Here is a 23,352-nt window from a genome sequence, read left to right on the forward strand (position 1 = left end):
AAGCAGCCCTCGGTCGGGGCTCTGCCCCGGGCCGCAGCGTTCCCTGGCCGGCGGGGAAGCTGGGGCTCTAGCTTGTCAGTGGAGGTAGCCCGAAAGACAGGTGTCTGTGGAGGGCACTGCCTTGGGAGGTGCCACCATGTCCAGCTCCTGCATGGGCGCCTGCTGCCTCACCCGGCTCTGGGGCTGCCTCCTTAATGTCGTTCTGGTTTTTCGGGGCACCTCTTGATTTGGGCCTTGCTTCGGTGCTGGTAGTTTGCAGATCAAGCCCGTTGCCGGCCATCCTTCGTCGTGGCAGGTTGTTAATTACGTCAGGTTAACGCCTCTGCTTTGCCAGGCCAACCTCAGCCCTGGCACCTGGCAATCAGGGAATCCCTTCCCTTATCGTATTTATCATCATGTTTATATCAACGTGAGTCACCTTCCACAGAATCCCTGAGAACTGGTACCTCCAGCAGTGGCAGGGATGCAAAGCATCGAAGTTGCTTCTCGGGGTAAAGTGCTGTATGTTCCTTCCTGCAAGCCAGGTCATGCACAAAAGCTGTTGTTTCTCTTGCTGATGATGCAGCACTGGCCAGTCCAGGGTGAGTTTCTACCCAGGTATGGGAGTAGAAATGGAAATGCAGAATTTGGACAGCCCTAGAAATGCATGCTGCAAACTGTGTCTTCCCTTATTCCTTTTTTGCTTTGCTCCTAAATACACTAGTTGAAAAGGCAGAAGAGGGAATGTATATGGAGATGTGTTGAAGTACAATAGTGAGATAAGATACAGAAAAGGAAAATCAAGGGTTCAAATAGCTTGTGTCAAAGCAGACAAACTGATGTTTTTACCTTAATACATTTTGTACATGATCTTCACAAACAAAGCTCTCCTCTCATTGTTTGGGATAAGTAATTTTGTGACCAGCTGAAAGCTTCACACTGAATTAATTCTCTTTAGGTATCAGAAGAAAACCTAAAGAACATTCTTTTGTCTTCTGAGTTTTTGTCAGCTTAGTTTATAAGTGAGAGTCTTACTTGTTAATTTAATTTTAATTTCTGAGTCATGCTCTATTTACATGAAAAACGGGATTTAATTAAGATGTACAAAGCAGTGTTATAAAATTACATTTAATTGAGTACAAGTGCCTTAAACGTGATGAATATGGTAAAGAAGAAGTAAAGAATAAATAAATTTGTCACGTGCTGTGACGTGACAGAGATCTGTATTGCCACTAGAAGAAGCAGATTTGCCCTTTCTCCACATCTTGCTGCTTCCTCTGTTTGCACAAGTGATTGTGCAGAAACACAGTGAGCTGGAGCAGGGATGTGGTCCAGGTCAACCCTAATCCAGCCGAAAAAAGAAGTTAGTTTTAACCTAAACAAGGTCTATGATTCAAGGCAAATGCTTGTGCTGGCAGAGTGGAGGTGGTAATGTGGTGGTTAGAGATGAGTGTTTGGGGGCTGGTTGAGGGCAGATATTGTTTTTCTTGGCCACAACATTGTCTTAAAATGCTTGTGAAAAATTAGTTTATATGGCATCTGTACAGAAGCTGGCTTGGGTCCAGTCTACCCAGAGCATAAGCTCAATGACTGCACAACTCTCTGCACCTGACCTGAGAGACAGGCCCTACGTTTATTAAAAACACATTTTGCATTTAAAAACTGACTTACCAACCAGAGGAAATACTAGGTATTTTTAGTTATTTGACTAATTGTTTCAAAGGCATTTAGGTCTGCTGAAAACCCCTTTAAATACCTAAACAGGTAAGTGTCTAAAATGTAAGGGAGTTAGATGTCTCATCTGCTTAAAAATATTTGACAATTCCACAATTCACCTAAATTGGAAAATGATTTCCCAGATCCAGCCCTTGATCTTAATGGTTTTATGCTGAGTAGGTCTTCCCTTTGTCCAACTTTTTTGTTTTTCACTAGCTGGAAAAAGAAAAGAAACTTCTTTTTAGTTCCTAATTGGTGTTGTATCTTAAAGTAAAATTATTTTCCCCCTTCCACAAATTCCCTGCACCTTCTTATGAACTTAACCCAAATCTAATTTAAACAGTCTTTCTGAATAACAGAATAGTGTAAATGTGGAAAATCTAAATAATGGCACTTGTTGCACTGAGAAAACAGACTAGTTTGGATACTTATGCAATGTGTGGCACCCTGCTGCAATTAGAAGGCTTGGGACCGTCTTATGGGTGCTTTTTGTGAAGCTACAGCACATCGTCTATAACTCACTGCGGTCTGAGGAAGATTCATTGGTGCCTATTTTCTTATTTTTTTAGTATTGATGAAGGATAGTTTGGGCCTTGAAGATTGAAATTCTGAAAGGACATATATAGAATGGGAGGTTTTTTTTGTTTTATTAGTTTGGCTTTTTACAACTAATGCTCTTCTGTACAAACAGGAAATCAAAAGTATTTCTACCTACAATGTGATTATTAAGATTATTTCTAAGAATTTTATGAACACGTGAACATATACACAAAATGCTGAGTAAATAGTGTTGGGAGCCCACACGAGTTACGCATGTGAAGAAGATGGTAGTCACACCTGATCAAGAGTAGAGCCAAAGACTCAGATGGTGTCTCACCTGTTCATCAGAGGCATTTAAAGCATTCAAAATTGTAGGCCCAAAGACTGAAATAATGTTTTGGCCAGCTGAGCATTTTCTTCGGGTACCTGGATGTTCAGACAGGGAGTTGTGGGCACACACAGGTACAGACTTGTGTTTACTTAGAATCAAGTGAAGTGGCTCCTGTGTTTGAGAAAACTCCAGCAGTGTCTTTCTAGGTTGCTGCTTGTGTCCTAAGTTTCCTTGTGTTGTAAGAGCTTAAGTCTCCTTTGAATTGAGCATGTTATGTCTGGTTATGTATTGGCATACTCTTCCAACAGACCATGAGAAAAATACAGGTTTCTGGCTATTTAGCTCTAGTGAGGATTGTCATAAGTCATAGGAGTTCCTGAAGTTACAGCAGTAGCTGCCCACAGTGGATCTGCTCTTCCAACAGAGGGTCATGAGATCTTTTCATATGAGGTCTTTCATCTTCCTCTTCCTCTGCCCACTTACAATTTAAATGAGAGTGATGAGTTCTGAATGCTTCCTATAGAGCATAAAAATATGTGTACACCCTTCTGAAAGAGTTCTGTTTTGAGCCGTGTGGGTAGAGCCAACATGCAGCTTGGTGTTAGGCATCCAAGCTATGGGGAACAGCCTGGTTCTCCAGACACATCACTGTACCAAGTACTTTGTAAAATGATTTATTCTGTCTTCGTATAGTGCAAAGGTAGAATTGGAAGGGCTGTAAAGGAGTCAGAATTCAGCAAACTGTAGGCAGATTTGGTTAGGGCCAGTGTGAAGGTGTAAGACACAGTTTAAAACTTATCTTCAAAGTAGGCATCTAACAGCTTCTCAAAGTGGACCTCACTTTCTGCTTGTGATTTCCAGCTGTTAACCCTTTCCTCAAGATGGGACCCTCAGTCACATAAGCCATTTAATTTGAAGTGGGGTGGCCTGAGGGTAAGAGATGGACAAGATACTTCACGTAACCTGATTAATTTTCTCTTCACTTTGCCAGTTGGAACCCTGTTTATGTATTTTGTTCTGCTTGGTACTGAAAGAATAGAATGCATTTATCTCACATATAGGGTAGCATCTGCTAGTTTTATGTCTACTGTCCCCCAAAGTGCAAAGTGATTTGTTGTCTAAAGTGGGTTGCTGCTTTTTTTTCAAGCATATATCACCTCCTGAAGAATTGGCTTCTTTAGCAGAACTCCATAGCAAATCTCTTTTCACTTTTTCCTATTGAAGTTTTTTTGCTTTTCATAAATAATTTATTCAGGAGACCAGAGGGATGGCTAATGAGAGATTAACTCAATGCCCAGGGGCTAGGGCATTTCCCTGGGATGTGGTGGAGTCAGGCTGCAAGATCTTGCTTCAATTAATGTTGCTTCCCACATCACAGGAGAGTGTGCTCACTGCTGGGAAACACATCTCTGTGTGTCTTGAGCTCTCTTTTGTGTGTGTTAGCCAGCACTTGCCTACATATTAGACACTCAAAACTCCCCCAAATTTAAGAATTCTGCTGAGACTAGGTCATGAAGTAGACCCTGACTAGTACCAGCTGAGCAGAGTTGTTAGGATTTTGGGCAGCACCAAGTATCCAAAGGGGAATTTGGATTCAACATAGTCTTCTTAATCAGCACCTGAGCAGGGGTTTCAGTGGTCCTGTGTGTTGGGTTTGGACCCTAACACGGGGCTTTGACAGACAGAGCTCTGGTGAATCTCGTTGTCGTTTAAGAAGTTGCTGCATGCAATTGTTTGTTCCCATGCTAGCAGTTATTATGCTCTGAGAATCAGCAGACAGGAGAGTCGTTGTGCTCCAGCTCTTTCTCTGCTGCTCCAGTTCAAACCCACCTCTATCAGCCTGTTAAGCTGGATTACTGAGCTTTGCAGAGAACTAAGTGAAGTGCCTTTGCGTATTCTTTCTGGTGACCTCTGTGCTGGGGACAATGTTCTTCAAGGGGAGGCAGAGCATTAGCTGGGGAGAAACATGGAGCTGCTGGAATAATACCTTGAGCTGTTCCAGAAACTTTTGCCCAGAGCTCACATACCAAAGCCTTTGTGGATCTAGCCCGGGCTCCTATGGCTTTGGTTTTAAAGGTTGTTCTGGCAAAGGAGCTCTCACCACCGTTTCCTTGCATTGTATAAACATATATATGTGCATTCTGCCCAGGAATTTGTAGAAGTTTGCTACTAGACTAGTATCAGCTGCCAGTAATTTTCCCAGTTCATATGTGAGTTTGTATTTTGAATATGTGGAATGGCAAATGGGCTTCTGTGTCAGAGATGTGGGATAAACCTCCACAGCTCCATGTGTCCACTGAACCATGCCATTAGTAGTGGTAAATTGGAACTACTTGCTCCTTTGTGAGCTTCACGTTCCTTCTGTACTTCAGAGCAGTCCAGTGCCTGAGCATCACGTTTCCTCTGTTGATTTAACATTTAGAATCATTCATTTTGAAGTTAAACATAAAAAATGCTCCCTTCACTTTCATTTTAATGCATGATGTTTTAATTCACTGTTAAGGGAATTCAAGTATAGTATCTTTGACTTTTGCAGCCATTCTGAAGTCATTTGCAAGACTACTATAGATTTTAACACATCATGAACTTTGTAATGGGTAGAAAATGTGCTTCAGGAGTAGTGTGCAATTTATCAGTGAGGAGGAATTCCTTATTTCTAATGTTATAGTTGCTTCTACATTCTTTTGTGACCACAAGCAACCGCTGTGTTTCTGAGCAGTACAATTTAACTGTCTTGGAGATGTCATGAAGTTTAAAATCTGTATACATGCAGAAAAAAGTGAGGCCTGTGTCATTAAAGTCATGAAAAATTTGAAGATGAAAAAAGTAAAGCTGTGCAGTGTTACAATAATATTAACAATCTGATTTAAATTCAGACTTTTTTTTAATATGGTAACAGCAACATGAATGTGCCCAACTGCCTGAAATATTCTCTGGAACTTCCGTCTGCTTTTTTATAAACATAAAACATTCTTTTCTGTTTTGACAGTTAAAAATGATGCTGTTGAGGGAGTAAACAGATTTTTAAGTTACCTGTTCAAACAAGTAAGTCTTCTGTTGAATCTTCAAAAGGCTCCAGTAGTAGGAAATATGCTACTGAGTAATACACTTATTTGCAGTTCATTTTTTTCAAAGCAGTAGTGCAATAAAAGGAGGTGCCATTTTTTTTTCCTGCAAAATTTGTCTCGTTTTCTCCAGCTTGTCAAGTCTGTTATGTCAGTGTATAGTAATAATCTTAAATGCAAACATACCGCTTCTAGCTCAGGAAGTCTCTGAGCTGCAAATTGTAGGAGGCTGAGAGTATTTTAACAACATATTCTTCCTTAGGCGTCTTGGCTTCTGCCAAGGTAGAATCCACGTAGAATGCTGGATGAGACACATTTTTGATCTGAGTGATCTGACTGCTGCTGGAGTGCAGTATAATTCTTTTATATGGGTGGAAGAAAAGAAACAAAGTTTTGCAATGACAGCATTAGGGAGTTAAATGCCAAAGGAATGTAATTTCCTTTGAGAGAAATGGTGTTCTTTGCAATTAGAGCACAGGTTTAAGAAAAGAAATTAAAGAATCCAGGTGTATCTGCTTCTGGCTCTGCCATACACCTTGAATTCAACTCTGGAAATTTGTCCAAGTTATTTCTGTATAAGACATTTATGAATTACTAAAGGGGGGAAACGAGAAGGATTAGTTAGTAAGAGTAATAGTTGGAAAGAACAATAGTACTTGTTCAGTGAGTATCACCTTGTATTATCTTAATTTCTTTATCCAGCATGCTTTGACATGTGGTTGTAGGGTTCTTTGAAAAGCAATTAGCAGTGACAAAACTTCATATTTTTAGGTCATCTATATTAAGATTTTATAAACTTAGGGTAGTAAATGTCACTTAATGGAAAGGATAAGGTTTTGGTGAGCATCTCTTGTAGCATACTTGCACAGGGCTGAAATGTGTCTGCACTTGCATTAGTAAACATTAAAATCTCATTTAATGTCATCAATAGCTAGACTACTTGGGCTACTGTGCAATAGCTCTGAAGTTATGACTATGAGGAGGAGGTACATAAGCTGTAGTTAGCTGAAACTATTATTTTTCAAATTCTGATACGTAGAGGGCTGTTGGACTACCTGTAGGTCATCCATGTGACTCAACTAAGCAAAGCTGATCAATTATCAGCAGATTTTAATGTGCTCCCAAGGTCTGCAGCTTCACTGGAAGATGTTTCCAGGCCTGCAGATGAAGGGGTTGAAAACCATTGGCTTTGACAATACCGCTCCAGTAGCCTCATCTGCAAGGGCTTGTCTACACAGGACTTTCCCGATTAACTCCGTGTCTCATTCGACAACAAAGAGTCTGGTTCTGTTTACATTAAACCATTTTCAAAGTACGATTGCACTTTGAATTCGTACCCTCCCTTCATCCATGTTAACTTTCCAGTGCATGCCCTAAGGGAGCCGTAAACTAAACTGAATGTCTGTGTCCACACAGGGGTTTAATGGAGTTTAACTAGCAGAATTCAGGTTCATCAAGGTACTTATTTCAGATTCATTTTCTTGATGTCCTGGTATAGACAAGCCCTGAGAATAAAAGTGGTTTAGTTCTAAGTGAATGAACCATATTATAAATCCATCAGTGAGATTTTACTATAAATTTTTGTGTGTGTGAAATACAGCTACTGTAGAATATAAAGCAGGCTTTTTTGTCTTGCTTGGTACCGTCTTTTTTGTAGCAATTGCAGTTAGAAATAAAACAGTTTTCATTTTCTTCAACAGCTACGTGTTTTATTTGTTTTTGACTTTGGATCAAAATACATATGTTTGCTTAAATAGCGCAAACTACTTTTTCCCAGCACTGAAAAAAATCTGTCATCTGAATCATTCATCTATGACATTATGTGTATTTGGTATGTTTTAAAGCAGTTGAACACTGTAACATTTTAAGTGTTTCTAGCAAATCTGAATATTATGGAAATTGGACATTTTCTGTCAATGGGAGTGTTCTTTAAAATGTCTGATTTGGTCAGTCTATATGGGCTGAAACTATACTTTATTATATTCCTGAAAAACACAAGTGTGTTTTAAATAACAGTGTTACCTTAACTGCTGCCATATTTAAAATATATTTGTATTTTCAGCTGTAACTCATAAAAGGTCAGCTCCTGTGCTTCGAGAACGCTACACAAGTTGGTGTTGCATAAATAAGCATGTTTTACACAGCAGGCATATAAAGTTAACTGCCTTTCTGACTTGCATTCAGATTAATTATTCTTCATCATTTTTAACTGGAACAAGTTAAAGAACTTAGGTTTTTGGTACTGTCCTTCAGACATCGATCAAAATCTTGTTAATACAGTAACACTAAAGTTTACTGAAGTTTAAACAAAGTGAAGCTCAGTTTTTCTTAGTGGTCAGCTCATGTCACACGAAAGCCCCGATCACTGATCAAAAAGGCATTAATTATTTGTTGCACGTTCTGGTTGCTGTGTCAAAATCCTTTAAATACCTCTTGGAGCTGAGAGGGAATCTTATGGCCTGTGACAGAGCAGCTGGTCTGGACATGGGCTGATGCCCCGGTTGACAGGTTGTTGGATTAGAAAGAATATCAAAGGCAGTGAGTAAGATTAGGGATAAGTGAACATCTGACAGCAGTTTGCAGCAGGGGAGAACAGATGATAAACAATGGGAGCGGGGTGCGTGGGGGGAGCGAGAGGTGAGAAGGCCATGGGAAAAGTGTGGCGGCAATCACTAAAGCTCCAGGTTGCTGAGCCTCATGAATAGAACAGGAAATGGGATTTGCTGGGACAGATGTGCTGAGGGTGATGAATACATTATAGGGAAATGAGGCTAAACTCCAAAAGGTGAGAGATGTCCTTTCTCTGAGAAGAGAAAATACAGGGAAAGAAAAGTTTACCCTCCTGGAGCAGTAAGCATTGATACTTGCAAACCAATACAGAAAGAGGTAATGCTAATGGTGATTTTAATTAAATGGTTACTCTGCAGTAGCAGTTGTGATGAACTCCAGGTTGTGTGCTTATAACATAACAGTCTGACAGTGCTACCACATGCATAGTATTGCAAGTATTTATTTAAACCTAAGCTTGCACAAATGGTGGAATAGTTTGAATGATGGGACAGCCTGAGTGGAGGGCCTGACAGATAGTGCGCAGGCGTGTATGCTGGATCTGGCACGTATTGTGGAGCGCTCACACAACATATGCTTGATCCTGCCACCATTAGAAGAGAGGTGTAGTCAATGATCTTGTGAGGTCCTTCCAGCCTTTCATTTTTTTCAGTTCTGCAAAGTGATTGTATGCTTGTAGATAATTATACATGGCTGTTCCTGTTCCTTAGAATATTGCTTCGGTACTTCATAAACTTCTCTAGCTTATATTCTTGATGGGTCCTTTTCCAATACTTATGCTGGAATTACCTCTGAAAGCCAACAGAAACATTTTCTGTGTTTCTGAGTTCACTGACTTTGAATTTCTTCTGGGGTTAATTTTTTTTTTATTTTTAAGGGAAATATCAGTTGAAAAAAAAAAAAAAAAACAAAAAAAAAAAAACAAAACCCAGATCTCAGGTTAACGTTTTAATAGTGTATTACTTTATCAGAAGAGGGAGATGCAGAATGTAGGATTGGTGTTGCCCTGAGAAAGTATCAGTAACATTTGTTCTCAGACATCTCAAAGTTTATTACACAATATATTCTCCCATTTTGTTTTACAAATATGAGCTTGCTAAAAAAAAAATTAGAAACACAAACTGTGAAAGTCATCAACTGGAAAACATAAAGCTCAGTGGTGTAAGGACAAGAGGTGACTGAGCTGTAATGGGAATGCCCACCATCTGTCTTTCCTGACCTCAGATCTCAAGTATGTGCTGCCCCTGTCCTCACGAGGAGGAGATGTGTCTGGCCTCCTTTAGTCCCTGTTTGCTCCTAACCATGTGTCCTGTAACTGTAGCTCCAGTTTTTTAAAAGAACAAGGGACTCTAACTAGAATCGGGGATGAAAAGGTATGTTCCATAGTCCTGCTTCATGGAAGTAGCTGTTCACGTTGCAGAAATGCCACGTGTGGTATTTTGACCACAGTGGCATCACTTGAATACAGCAACTGAAGAGTCTGTAGAGCTCTGGAGATCCAGAAGTTCCTCAAAATTAGTGATCAGTAAAGATTTTAATCAAGTGGCCATAATAATAAAGAAATAAAATGGTGGTGAAAGCAGCAAAATATAGTTTAAAAAGTATGCTTTAACTGACTCTGAGAAACATAAGCACTACCCTAAGAGTTTGTTTTCCATAAAACATTGTTTTCTTTATTTGCATGAAGCTAGAACTGAAGAACTTGCCATTTGTTACAGGCAGTTCCTATTTAGAGTGGTCGAAGATTTTTTGCAGTTGGCTTGCATAGTTCTTTAGTTTATATCCTAAGTTTTAAAGTGTTACAGGGTCTCTGTCATTATGAAGGTCTCAGAAATACTGCAGTAAAATATAGAACTGTATATAAATCAGTAATCAATTAATCACTGATTAATTCAGTTCATTTAGTGCTAGATGTATGTGACTTCCAAGGAGCAGGTACATTTCTCTGTCCCAGTGATCTCTTCAGAAAAGATGACAGTATAGAAGATGTTTCCAAGTTACATCTTGAATCTTTCTATGTATTATTTTTTCACAGTGGGGAGGTATGAGGAGATGACCACTGCCAAGAGAATGGGATTTCGTCTGAGTCTATCAAAACTGAGAGGGGAAAAGTGAAATTAAAAAATAGCAAAGCCTGGAGCTCGTTGCATCTGTCACTTTGAACTGATTTTTAGGGGGGCAGGGAGAGAGAAGAGGATGAAAAGCCCTGAGGATCTTTGTGAGGAGGGTCTGTGAGAAAGTCTTAGGAGGAAAATCTAAAGATTGTTACTAAGCCTTAGCTTCTATTAGCCCCCTGCTGCTGTTCTGCATCAAGTTATTTTAATGGCTTTCAAAGCAAGTGAGTGGAAAATAGGTTCCCTGGAACTTTAAGGAGACTGAACTGAAAACTGTCATTGCTTTATAAGTAAAACACATCAAAGATCGATGGAAGAATTGCTTTTTAAACACATTGTAGATTTTAATTAAAAAAATGGGACATATCATAAAAGAGACATCAGATCATCATAGCTACCTAAAGGTGAAAGTTTAATGGCTCGTGATGTGCCCAGGAACCTGTGTTAAGTGTCTCTTTTATAGCTTTTGTGACCTGCTGTGTGTGTGCATGTGTGGAAGTTTGTTTTTTTTTTTCCAAAGAGATTTTTTCCTAATGTGTAGAGGGGAAAGTACAGAAGTAGGTGATGGCTGCTGTGTTTTTTAATTTTCTTACCAGTGCTTTTAAGGATACCTTCTTCTGATGTTTTTAACTACCTAGTGCTGCAAGTTGTTCCGTATTTCCGAAGCAGTTTTCGTTGTGCTGCAGTGCAAGGTTGGCTCTGTGTGCTCAGTGTGCGCAGTGCCTTTGTGTACCATTCACTAATAGTGTTGTTTCTTCTGGAACCTGCTCCTCTTACTTTCCTCTCCCCACCTTCTTTTCCCTCCACAATCCTCCCAGACAGTAAATAGTGCGTTTTTCAGATTTGTGTGGTAGAGCTAATTAAAAATAAATAATAAAAAAAGTATGCATAGAAAACACTTCCACTGAGACTTTGAGCTTCATTCTTTCAGGCCAGACTCTTCTTCTGAAATGTCATGCTACATATGATCAAGGTGCATATTTAGTAAGTAAATTCAAACAATTGTTTTAAAAGACTAGAATTCCTCAGCATGCTTTTAAAGCACACTGGGCATTATTCACTATCTCTTTTAAGACTTCAGAAGCGTTCAGTGTTGTAGTTTTAGTTTATGGTTTCTTTCTGGAGTTAGACAGCTCCATCTAAGCATGATTTGGCCTCTAGATCTAATTCTTACTGTAGAAAATTTGTTTTCCCAAGAGCCTAATATGTGATGTCTGTACTTACTGGATTCTCTGCCCATGAAATGCCTAGAAAAGGTATCGATCATCAAAAGCATAACATTATTTGAATGATTCTGTGAGGTTTGAGTGATGTACAAGATAATTGAAATTAGCAGTAGGAATATGGACTATGCAATCAACTACATAGAATTTGATAACTTGGTGTTATTATTTTAAGGATTATTTTCAATGAAACTTGTCATTTTAGTTAGCTATAATAGTTATTTGTGAATTTGGAATGGATGTAGCATTTTGTCTTGCTGCATAAAATTTCTAGACTATAAATGGGTCTGGGCTACGAAAGACCAAATACTGAGATCCTTAGTATGTATTTTTATAAACTTCTGAAATTCCCTTGCTGAACACAAAGATACTTTACTTTTGCTCTTTTCATCGGTGAGGCCAGGTCTTCACTTCCATTTTTTTCTGCTTAACCCTAGTTTAGGCAGTCTAAAGCAGTGTGACTAACAGATTCTTTTTTGTGTGTTATGACCAGAAATTGCATGTTCTGATAAACTGAACTGGACGTCAAGATGTGGAAAAAATAGAGGAAACAGATACATTTGCATATTGAGTAGAACATTGTAAATAATTTAAAAGTTTGTTTGGGATATGAACCTATGTAGCTTTTGTGTATGTTATCTTGAAATGCTGAAATAAACCATCACTGTTGGCTTCATTCAGTTTTGTTTTGCCTTTAAGACCTATGGTTGTTACTATTTGCTCACTTAAGCTTGGAAAATGACAAGAAAAGTTCACTGTCAAGTCTTTTGGCACATCAGTCTTAGAATTTCAGATGTATGTCTGCAGTTAGCACTCTGCTTCCAGCCTTGTAACATTTCAGACACTTCAAAATACTGGACATAGGTAGGCAGTTTCTGGCTGACTTTGTCTGCAAGGCTTGTGTTGCTCTTCAGAGTGACATTTCATGGTGCTGCAGTTTGTACAGCCTAAAATTTGATCTGTAACTCATCTGATTTGTGTCACTCAGATAAGTTAAAGAACAACATGAGATCATTTGCCTTATGTTGACTGAATAGTGAAACCAGTCAGTAATCATTAGTACAAAAATGACTACTATAGTTCTTTATGAGATAGTTCCATCAAATTTGAAACGTGATTGTCTCTCTGATTGTTTCCATAAACCATCCTTTTTCCTTGTTGAGGAGAGACAGTTGACTTGTCAGTCTGGAGAACCCTGCTTCTTTTTATCTCATGACTTTCTCTTTGATCTGTCTAGGAGTTAAAACCTTTTGGCAGAGCTCTCACAAGACGCATGGGAACGTATGAGACTCCCTAGAGCATTATGGTGCACTCCACAGAGAAAGATTAATTTGTAAAAGTAATAACATAAACGTCAAGATTTAAGTGTAAGAATTATGTTTAGGGGGTGGGAGATAGAGATTTAATCGTACCCAGGGGCTAAAAAAAAAAAAAACAGTCAGGGAAACTCTTTCACCAAACGGAAAAACTGTTGAAATACTTGCTTTTGAAGTATTTCTCAAAGAAACCAGACGAATGCCAGTTGGCATCGTGTCTTCCCTCCTCTCTGTGCATCCTTCTGCAGCCCTTGTGACAGAGGAGTGGCATCAGGTGGGATGAGAGACCACACCTAACAGTTGTCCTCTAGGGAGAGGATGAAGGAGGAAAGAAACAACTTTCTGCAGTGCTATGTTTTGTACAATTTTTGGTCAGAAAAGCATGTCTTGCTCCTTCAAGGAAAGGTGTGTAATTGGTTGTAGTACTCACAGAAGTTAGTTCTTCATTTTCAGACTAGCTCTGCTGAATCTGTGGAGTGAGTTTGTGACCTTCGTTCTTTGTCTAAGATTTTAGGCTCTTCTGTGTATGCTTAGGTTCATGCTCAGGATAAAGTCTTAGACATTAAGGTGTCTTGGTATTCAGCTGAAGGAGCCAACAAAACCAGCAATGGATAGTTTTAATATGCTCATGGTATTCAGTACTGCTGAGGAGACATGCTAAAAACCCAGAGACGTAGTCTGGGAAAACACTTGCGGTAAGCAGTAACTTTGAGTTCCTGTGAGACCGGGTGTGCAGGGGACATCCTTCCCTTCCCTCCCTTCACCATGGAGACACCCCAGTGCTGCATCTGGCTTTGTTCCCAACTTTGTTGAAACTTAGGATCTCCAAAGTGCTGCTGGCTACTAACCTTGGTCAATCTTCTTAACGCTGGTTCTTTGTTGGCATGTACCAGACTTGTGTGATGCAAGGTGTGCAAGTTCATTGAGCTATACTGTTCCTACATTGCTTTGATTTCTGCATCAGAAATACTTTGTCCGTTGTAAGTTATAAACAATTGAACAGATTTGTTAATTATCTTTTAAGGTCATACTTATGTGATCCACATTATTGTTGTACAGGTGCATTTGCAAAACTAAATGAAGTTATGCATGGTGGATTGTTTTCTGTGTTTGTTTTTTTTTTATTATTATTATTCCAATTTCAATGATATAACAGTCTATACACGGGCTTTTTCTAATCAGTGTTCTGCTTCAGGTGACATACTTGGTAGTTTTTGTTTCTGAAATTAGAACAGCATTCATCAACTGCATAGTTTTTCAATGCAGCTTTATTATCTATCTAAAAATGGAGTGGTCCAGTACGGTGGTGGAAGGGGGATAGTGGTTTGGGGTTTTTTTGCTGTCTCTTTGTCAACAAGAGAAGATTTTAATCAGACCCTGCATAAGTTGCAGTGGAATTTGCTAGGATGACGGAAGAGGTAATGAGAAATCTTAGACAATTGATGGTAGTGATTAGCATTTGGCTGAAATACCAGTGGCAGATTAACCTGTGGTTTTATGATGTTTTCCTGAATGGAGTAGTGAAATTAATGATGAAAGGACAGTTTCTTTCCTTCCTCTTTTGGATGAGGGTCATGACCTAGGGTAGCAAAGAAGCAGAAATTATGCTTGTAGGCGTAGCGGTTGCCTTGGGACGGATGATTTTAAGATTCATTTTCCCCTTCTGCTTAGTATACTTGTGTTTGCTTCTCTCCCTCTTCTGCCTGCAGTGATGAGGTGAGAGCCCGAAATCCTGGTAAAGTCAGTTAGGTGGATGTCTCTTTGAGTCAGAGACTCTGCAAGAGATTGTCTTCAGCAGTCTCAAATTCTTGTAGATGCTATATGGGGGGAATCATCAATTGCAGGAATGTAGTTTGGACCAAAGCAGTGTTTGTGGAGTCTGTCATCTGGAGAGCCCTCTTCCTAGGGGGTTGAAAGGATATTTTGATTAATGGGCACACAGGATGAGTGCAGGAAGAAGTTCAAGAGTATCAAGTGAGATTTCTCCTCTACTGTGGGGGTCTTGGACTTGCAGTGAATTGAATCTCACTCGATCTTGAAACAGCTATTACAGACATAATTGATATAGGTATGTTATGATGAGTGCAGAATTATTTTCCCTGCCTGTCATTAAATATCACTAGTCTGAAATTTCACAGTCAGGCCCTTTGTGGGTCTAAGCAGCTGCCCATGGACCAGAAAAGACCGAAACAGGTTTCCTGGAGGTGTTTTTCATTCTTTCGTCCCCTTAAAATATATTAAAACAAAGTTTATTTTTGTTATAGTTAGCTGTGTCTCGGTAAAATTTAGAAGTTTGGGACGTCATCTTTAATGACTTAGGAGTGTAAGTGCCATTTTCCAAAGGAATTTGGAGGCATCAGTCTCACTGAATTTCACTAAGGCTTCATCAGGTAGCAAAGCAGAAACAGTTTTGTAATCTTAGAGCAAATATTGCAGTTTAGATACTGTCACAGAACGTGGCATTATTCAGTAAAGGTGTTTAGATGTTACTTGGAGGTTTCTGGTGTTGCCTGAAATGACAATGGTTCAGAGTAAAGTCTGAATTCAGATCTTCCATCTTGCCAGTGAGTTCCTTAAAGACAAGTTACAGAATGCTCCAAAGTGATTTCTTAAATCTTGTCTTTTGGAGTTGTGCATGAAGTGTTGTAAATCGGATTAGGAGTATGAACCCATGTCTCTTGTTCCCTGTTTTTGTTTATTACTGAAGTACAAAGGCCATGTTTGTTTGTTTCTAACTCAATGAATATGCAGCAATTTATACAAATAAGAAAAACTCCAGAACACCTAGGAGTTCTCAGCATCCCTCTGGTTGAGGTATTTCCTTGGCTTTTATTCTCTGAGCTGGAGCCAGCAGATGAGTTTCCTGAATCTATGTTTCTCACCCTCTTAGGTTGTTCAGGGAACTTTATTTTTCATTTCCTTTAATGTTCACTGATAAATATATACAATAAATTAAAAAAAGATATTCCATGCTCCTTTTCCACAGGAACGTGCTTTTAATATTCGCATCATTTTTTGCTTGTCCGCATCCAGAATTCAGAAGACAAAACATTACCATTTCTCATCACTGTTTACTCAGGACAATTGTCTCAATTGCTTCTAGCTCCTGATCTTCTTCAAAGATACCTGTATTAATTCCATTGGACATCATCAAGTCTAGTATATCCTTAATTACTTGGCAGATTAGAATTGTTCCATGTAAGACATGAAATTCCAGGTACAGTTGTCCCCTCTTTTTTTGTGGCATATACCTTTGTCCTGTGGCAACATGACTGGAAATGGGGAAGCTTTTTTTGTGCCAAGTTGCTTTAGTCACTAGGTGACATTTGCAGTTTGGCTCAGTGTGTGGCTGCAGGAATGTTTGTGCTGTCTGCACACAGGAGACCGTGCAGAAAACAGGGAACGGGACAATGATGTATTTTGATGGAAGTGCTGATTTAGGTCAGATTAAGCAGAAAGTATGGCAAAAGAAATCTTTTTTTATGGTTTAAATTTCCTGAATTTTTGATAGCAATTTTGCAAACAAGTAGCTACTGCAAATCATGTGAGATTTTTTCCTTTAACAATGACAGAAAAATACAGGGGAAAAGCTTTCAAAAGTCACTTTTGCTGTGCAGGTTTTCAGCAAGTGTGGATATAAATAGCTATGTGAGGTGTGTAGTACAGCTCTTTGGAAGTAAAGTATTTCTTTACAGAAAACTATTTTGCTGTCACATCAGCTGAATGCCCAATTTGCAAATGATACTATCTATGTTAAAATGTCTTTCATTATTGGGAATATATCCTTAAGTATGTCCAGTCAGAGTTTCAGATTTTATGTTTTACTATAACTTTGTGGAAAAAGGAGTGTTAGTAATTTTGAAAATATGTGAAGTGTATTTTCCTTTTATCCCTGCAAAATAAGAAAGTGTCACAGACTACTTCAAAGGGAAAGCACAGTTTAGTGAAAACAGGAAAATACATGCAGCAAAATTCAATAATATGACAGGAATTTAAGTAAAAGAGCAGTTGAATACTTGCTTTGAATGTTGTCATTTATGTACAATAACACTTGAGTCTGAAAAGTCTACCTATTAGCAGTTGGTTCCTTTCAATAGAATTGGAGTGAACTTAGTAGTAGGAAAGCCCCAGCTTTATCTCAGCTTATAACCTTCAATTATATGCTGATCTGGCAGTAAAATGATGTGAGAAAAGTTGTAAATTTGACCTTTGTGCATATCATGTTTCTTAACACAAGCACCGTGTCCTCATTCTTTGTAGTATAGGTTTCAGTATGCTACTGTGTATTTGCCTTGGAATAAAGCATGTTTGATATGTATATACAAATGTTCTTCATAATGATGTATATTAAAAACAGAAAAACAAGGCAAGAAAGGCTATTTGACTTAATTTAGTGTACTTACGTATGCTTGATGCTCGTGTTTTATAAATTTCTTTCAAAGGTAAGTGATGTTGCTGATAGCTGAATGGCAAGCTAAACTGCAACAACTCCATTGTTGAAAAGTACACACAAAAAACAAACTGTGACCTGAAAAGTAAACTTCCAGAGGATTATACCAGCAAGTTTACTTACACATCAAGTATCTTGGTTGTAATTGTTCTGGCAGTTGATGTACATAAAATGAACAAAGTGGCTTGGCCCAGTATTGCACTAACAGTTGAATAAATTAATACGTTCCCCATTGTTTACTTTACCTCCTAAAGTGTGAAAAAATTGCACCTTTGAACAGTAAACTCTATTGCCATAACCATCTGTTTGCAGTTTCATTACAAACTCCTACCAGAATAACCCTCACTTTGAAGAGAAAATTGATACGGGTTGTTAAAATTACAGTCTATGACCTTAGGTTTTGTGCCTCTCAAGGTATCCCTGGTGTGGTCTCCACTGGCACACGTTATGATTTCTTCAAGAAGTACCTTCATGTATTCCAGCTAATTTCAGGTGCAAGGTCAAGTCCATGCTTCAGAGAGATTGCTGTCACATAGACCTGAGCACCTCTGTCTGTTATTGAAGATCCTTGTACATAAAGTGAGTGTAGTGAAGACCACAGCAGCAACTTTGCCCTGCCCTGCCTGCCAGGAGCTGCTGTGTCAGCTGCAGATGGCATGTTGTTCTTCAGTGTATAGGATGATTTCTCCCCATGAACTTTGCTAGCCTAGTCTTACTTCTGAAATTGTTTATATTTAGAGCCAATTAGCAGCAGTAGGATTTGGGCTTAGGATAAATGTGCATTTTTAATGCTGTTTAAAAGTCATCAGTTAGTGTATTTTTGGATGCAGATTCCATAAAGTCACTAAACCAGTGATTTCTAACTGAAACATTTCAATATCAGTAAGTTAAAAATGGCAAAACACCATCATTTGTAATCATGGTGCTTTTAAAATAAACATTCTGGATAGTTTAGTAATGAAATCTTACAAGCTTTGTTTAAAAAACAAACACTCACCCCCCTTCCTCTTGCGCTTGAACAGTGGCTTGTTTAAAAAACAGTAAAATTCCATAACACTTAAACTCTTTTGAAGTAGTTCTTCAACATCAGCAAGTAATTCTGCAAATTGCTTTTGAAGATGAGGCTTCATTTGCTCCGGCGTGTGCAGTCTCATGGAGTGGATTAGTGGGTGTGGACCAAAATTGTAGTTGAGGCTTTTTTGTGTGCATGTCTCTTTCTCTAGAACACTCCTTATCAGGCACATCTCTGTCTTCTAGGAGGAATTTTGAGTAGACCAAGGCTGTTCTGTTTGATAGTCATTAATGAAAACTTGGTACGTATATAATGGCATTCATGTTGACTAATGAAAATCAATTTTTTCATTAGGTTTGATTGTACAGCACTTTAAAAAACAAATCAGAGCAGTTCCCAGGAGCAGCTTGCTGTGTAGATGTACAAGTGGCAGTGACAGGGTATGAGTAGAGCAGAGATGTGAGACTGGGTTAGAAACAGGGACAGCCTGGGTTTCGCTTCATTTACACATTTAGGGGACTACACCCTAGGGCTGAGTGTGTGCAACACCAACACTTTGCAGTTAAATTAGTAGTTGTGTAATAGGATAGCCAAGCATAAGTTCTCTGATACTGATGTATACATTCAAAATGGAAGAAAAAAATAGGGCCTGGCACTCAACTAAAGCAAATTAGAATGATTTTATTGATTTTATTATTTTTTTTTTAATTGAGTTGCATGGTTTTATGCCAGCTGAAAGTGCTTCCTTTTATTCGGAAAGATATGTAATACTTTCTATGAAATCTGTAATTATATAAAAAGACAGCTTTCTCCCTGCTTACCACAAATCAAACCTTTTAAGTAGACAAAAAAAACCTAGATATGTCATTATTTCAAACAGATTTCATATGCAAATTAGCTTGTTCAGTACGGGACTTTTCTTTTAGATGGAAAAGTTGAATATTAATTGTCCTTGAATTTTTGACTCTTCTTTTGCACTGTTTTTAGTGGGTGAAGAAGACTTTTATGTACAGTGTGGAAGCTCTCTAGCTTCTATAAACAAAAAAACACCCCACCAAACTTATTAATCCAAAAAAAAAAATACCCAACAGGAAACAATGAAACTTTTAAATTTTATGGAACAGGTATTTAATTTTATCCTTATTTGGACAAACTTTCTGTTTGATTTCTGTTCTTCATGCAGGTTTCACAGTATCATGTTGACTACTAATGTTATATTTCTTCAAAAAAAAAAAAAACTGAACTATGTGTTTTGGGGATTATTTTTTTGTGGTTTATTTATTTACATCATTTTTGTATGTGGCCTACTGATGAAGATATTGTGAAAAATATTTGGACAGAAAGTATTCAGTCCTGAGTTCATCCTGGAAATACAGCTTCTCGGGCACATCATTGTGGACACTGGAAACATTATATATTGATTATATATAACAAAGAGTTACAGCATTAATAATTCAGCGGGCAAGAAATGGTTTCTAGTAGATTATAAATCCTCATATGTTTCCACTGAAAACTGCGACAGATCTGACATCAGATTCCATTAAGCTGAAAATAGAAGTGTAACAAGGAAGTCTCAACTGGTAGGAGCACTTCTTCTGTAGCAGGTAGGGAAAGGTTCATTTACAGAGGGATGAGGGATTAAATCCTTTCTGGGTTTTCTATAGGGGAAATTCACTCTGTTTAGCCCAAGAACTGTGAGTGAAGGAGAACCAGCAGCTAATGCATGTCTTCAGGGCATATTTTTCCATCGTAGGAGCATATATTTTATAAACTAAAAAGTACTGAATTACCCGAGTTCTTTTTATTGCAGATTTACCTCTTGACAGCTTTTATTGGTCATAAAAAGGCAAATACGACTGCAAAGCATTAAGCTAAGACCACTTAAGGAAATAAAGGCGGCAGGAGGCTGCAGGAGCTGCCTGTGTTGGTGCAGATTTTTGCCTGTCTTCATGAGTCAGTTACTTGATTCCCCAGGCATGCTGCTCATCTGCATTAACCTCTCAAAAACCCATCGAATAAAGTGACAAGTTTGGTGTTCTCTTGTCATCTGGGTCTGGGGAACAGGTGGACACCTGAACAAGAGAATGCCTAGTAAGTTTGCAAATAAATACGAGCACTGTTGTGCACATTGATATTAAACTGTAGATAAATGTGTAGCAGATGGGTTGAATGTGAAAATGGGTGCAACAGGAAAACAAGTTTTACATGGTTTTTAAAGAAAAACATACCCTCGTAGCTTTTAAAATTTTCTTTTAAGACAGAAAAAAGCAAAATCTCATTATTCTTCTAGGGAGTTTAGTTCCATGTAAATCATTAAACAGGGGCCACAGACTTGCTTGGCTTTGCTGACTCTGGTTTAGGACCGTTATTTGCCAATTAATTCTCTTATCTGTTTTTCTTTACCTGTAGTGTTGTTATTTTATTGCATGAAGAACGGTCATAAGCCCTTTGCATGAAGGACGTTAACTGCTTTTGTGTCTTAGGAGAGTGGAAACAGAGTAAATGGACCAATGAGGACAGAGTTATTTTTATGATATAATTGCTTCAACTTCTCAGGTGGGATTATTTCACAAACAGGGAACATTTACTTCTTGGATGACTGCTTTAAACCCATTCCAGCTGGTAGAGGCTAGGGGATCATGACTGTTGTTTGTCATTTTAACCCTTGTAATTTGTGCCTGTACCTTATCTATACCCTAATATATTTGTCATTTTTCCTTAACTGCTTCTGTCTGTTTACACCAACTTCTGTCTGGGCTCCAACTGAACTGTAAGATCATTGAACAGGAACTGTTCCCACTAGGTACATTTAGTGCCTATCACAATGGGTCCCTGAGCGTCGTAAATGTAAACAGTAAAGAAGTTAATCATTCTCACAGACAGGGTTTTTTTCCTCTCCCAGTGGCTTATGTGAAGTTAGCTTGCTTATTTTGGAGATGTCTCCATCGTTGTGAGTAATCTGTGTGGTGTGTAACCAGTCTTCAAAAATCTGTAATGCAAAGTATGAACTGAGGTGGTTTGGGTGTGACTTTTGACATGGGAGATGACATAGGGCAGGGGCTTTAATTCAGTCACTTTTTAAGTTATTCAATACTTAAGGTGAATAAGATTGGAGAAGCTTTAAGTAGATTTTGAGTAAAGATTGTTTTTGCTTCAGTCACGTGGTGTTTGTCCAGAGCTCATTACAAGTAGTAATTTAAATCAGTGCAAATCCAAAGTAAATTTTGGTTTGTTGAATGGTCTGAACTCCACATAGTGTAAGTACAGGGAATCTGTGATTGTGAACCTGTGTGGAGGGGGTTTATTTTAGACACCCTCGTGTGGTGTTGTGAAACAATTACTACATAGAGTTAAAGCAAGCATTGGAGGAGGGTTTGTGAATGTTCCTGTACCTCTTACACTAACGTGTTTTCAGTTTACTCTTCAGAATAAAACTTAAAAATATCTGAGAAGTATAAACCTTTAATTACAAATATTTTGAAATATATTATGGTTTGGATGTACGTGTTTCAGAGCCTACCAGTTAATTGTTTTGTACACAAAACAAGGAAGGCAAGCTTCTCTGTGCAGCTGCTGGACTTTAGGACTGGGTCCATGAAAAGAGACAGATAAGTGCTCAGATAAATGCCAGAAAGGAGACGGATAAGTGCCCTCAGGTAGCCAGCTATGACACATAGTTCTATATTAAGAGAAATAGTGAATAGTTGTTTTACATTCACCATCTCCATGCATTGATGATCTCACAGGCTTCTGCTCTTTCAGCCCTTGGCGTGGCACTGTTTCCAGGTTACATTTAGCTTCATGGCATGGCCTGCTGCACCACTGCCCCTTTCTCTTCCTCATGTCGAAACTCAGGAACGTTGGAAAGGTGCAGGTCTTATAACTGGGGCACCAGGGCTCTAACTTCCATTATTTATAAACAGATCTAATTCTTTGGGAGGGTCCTTGTTGGTGATCCTGGAGGAAAGACCCACATCTGTCTCTAAAATTGTGTTTAAGTGCTTATTCCCTCCGTCTGAAAAAGCTGCCTGTACAGAGAAAAGGGGAGTCCCAGCAGCGCTGTGCACAAAAGTGGGGACCACAGCCAAACTGAGGGGGTTTGGGTTTCGTTAGACTGGAATTTTTTGAAGACTCAGGATGGTATCAGTGTTAACAGTGCACAGAGTATTGTTACGTGTGGAGACACATTTACCTGACATGTGAACTGGTTCAGGAGCTCAGGTGTCAAACAGTCCCTGGGTGCTGTCCTTAGGGAAAAGAGAGAGGAGGGCATTCTGCCTGCCCCAAATGAAGAGTAGAGGGAAACTCCTGGGTGACGTCTGTCAGAGTATGTCCAGGGTCTGCCACATGTGGAGCACACTCAATATCACTCCAAGATCCATGCCAGTGAATGTTTCTTCCCACGTAGTTAGCACAGCATGTCCTTCTTTATTGGGTAGCCTGGGCTAAGTCTAGGAAGCAGAATTTATCCTTTGCATAGGTATCCTGACAGCAGTTTGGCCATGTTCAGATGTTGTATTGCCTGAACTAATGGAGGAAAGCAGAGGAGAGCGATATCCCTGGTGCAATGATTCTTAAAGCATCTTAGCCAGAGAGAGTGTAGGTGGGAAAAAGAATGGTGTTTTGATTATTGGCTGCAGACAAGTGTGACTTACCCATAACAGACAGTACGAACAGGCTCCAGCCTGTAATCTTGTCAATGAGCAGGTGCAGGAAGAGTCTTGAGAAAATGATTTCAGGGATGGAACCAGGACAGAGAATGTGGAGATCAAGTATGGGTGGCATCACAAACAGTTCTCTGCTGGCAGGAGTCACATCTGCCAAACTTGTGTCCACTGTCAACACTTCTCTGGCAGAGAGCTCTTCGAGGTGTATGGCTGTCCTGTATCACTTGCACCAAAAGGGACTGAGTTCTTCTGCAGACCTGTCAAGCTGGTAGGATACTGTTGTTAATTCTCACCAAGCTGTCAATGCCATTACCAAGTCTTATAGTCAAGATGAGCAGGACTTGTGACACACTGTTGCACATTCAGATAGT

General features: G+C 39.0%; 1 protein-coding gene across 1 annotated transcript in view; it reads left to right on the forward strand.

Annotated features, from left to right (window-relative positions):
• Positions 1-463: 463 nt before the first annotated feature.
• The window catches only part of NUDT14 (nudix (nucleoside diphosphate linked moiety X)-type motif 14), a 57,337-nt gene continuing 34,448 nt past the window's right edge, over positions 464-23,352 (forward strand). The window contains exon 1 of the mRNA XM_008944310.1: positions 464-597. Within this exon, the coding sequence (XP_008942558.1) occupies positions 464-597 (134 nt within the window). The remainder of the gene's footprint in view (positions 598-23,352) is intronic.

This window comes from Merops nubicus, unplaced genomic scaffold (assembly GCF_000691845.1).
Source record: "Merops nubicus isolate BGI_N331 unplaced genomic scaffold, ASM69184v1 scaffold12107, whole genome shotgun sequence".
In the NCBI taxonomy this organism is placed as follows: Eukaryota; Metazoa; Chordata; class Aves; order Coraciiformes; family Meropidae; genus Merops; species Merops nubicus.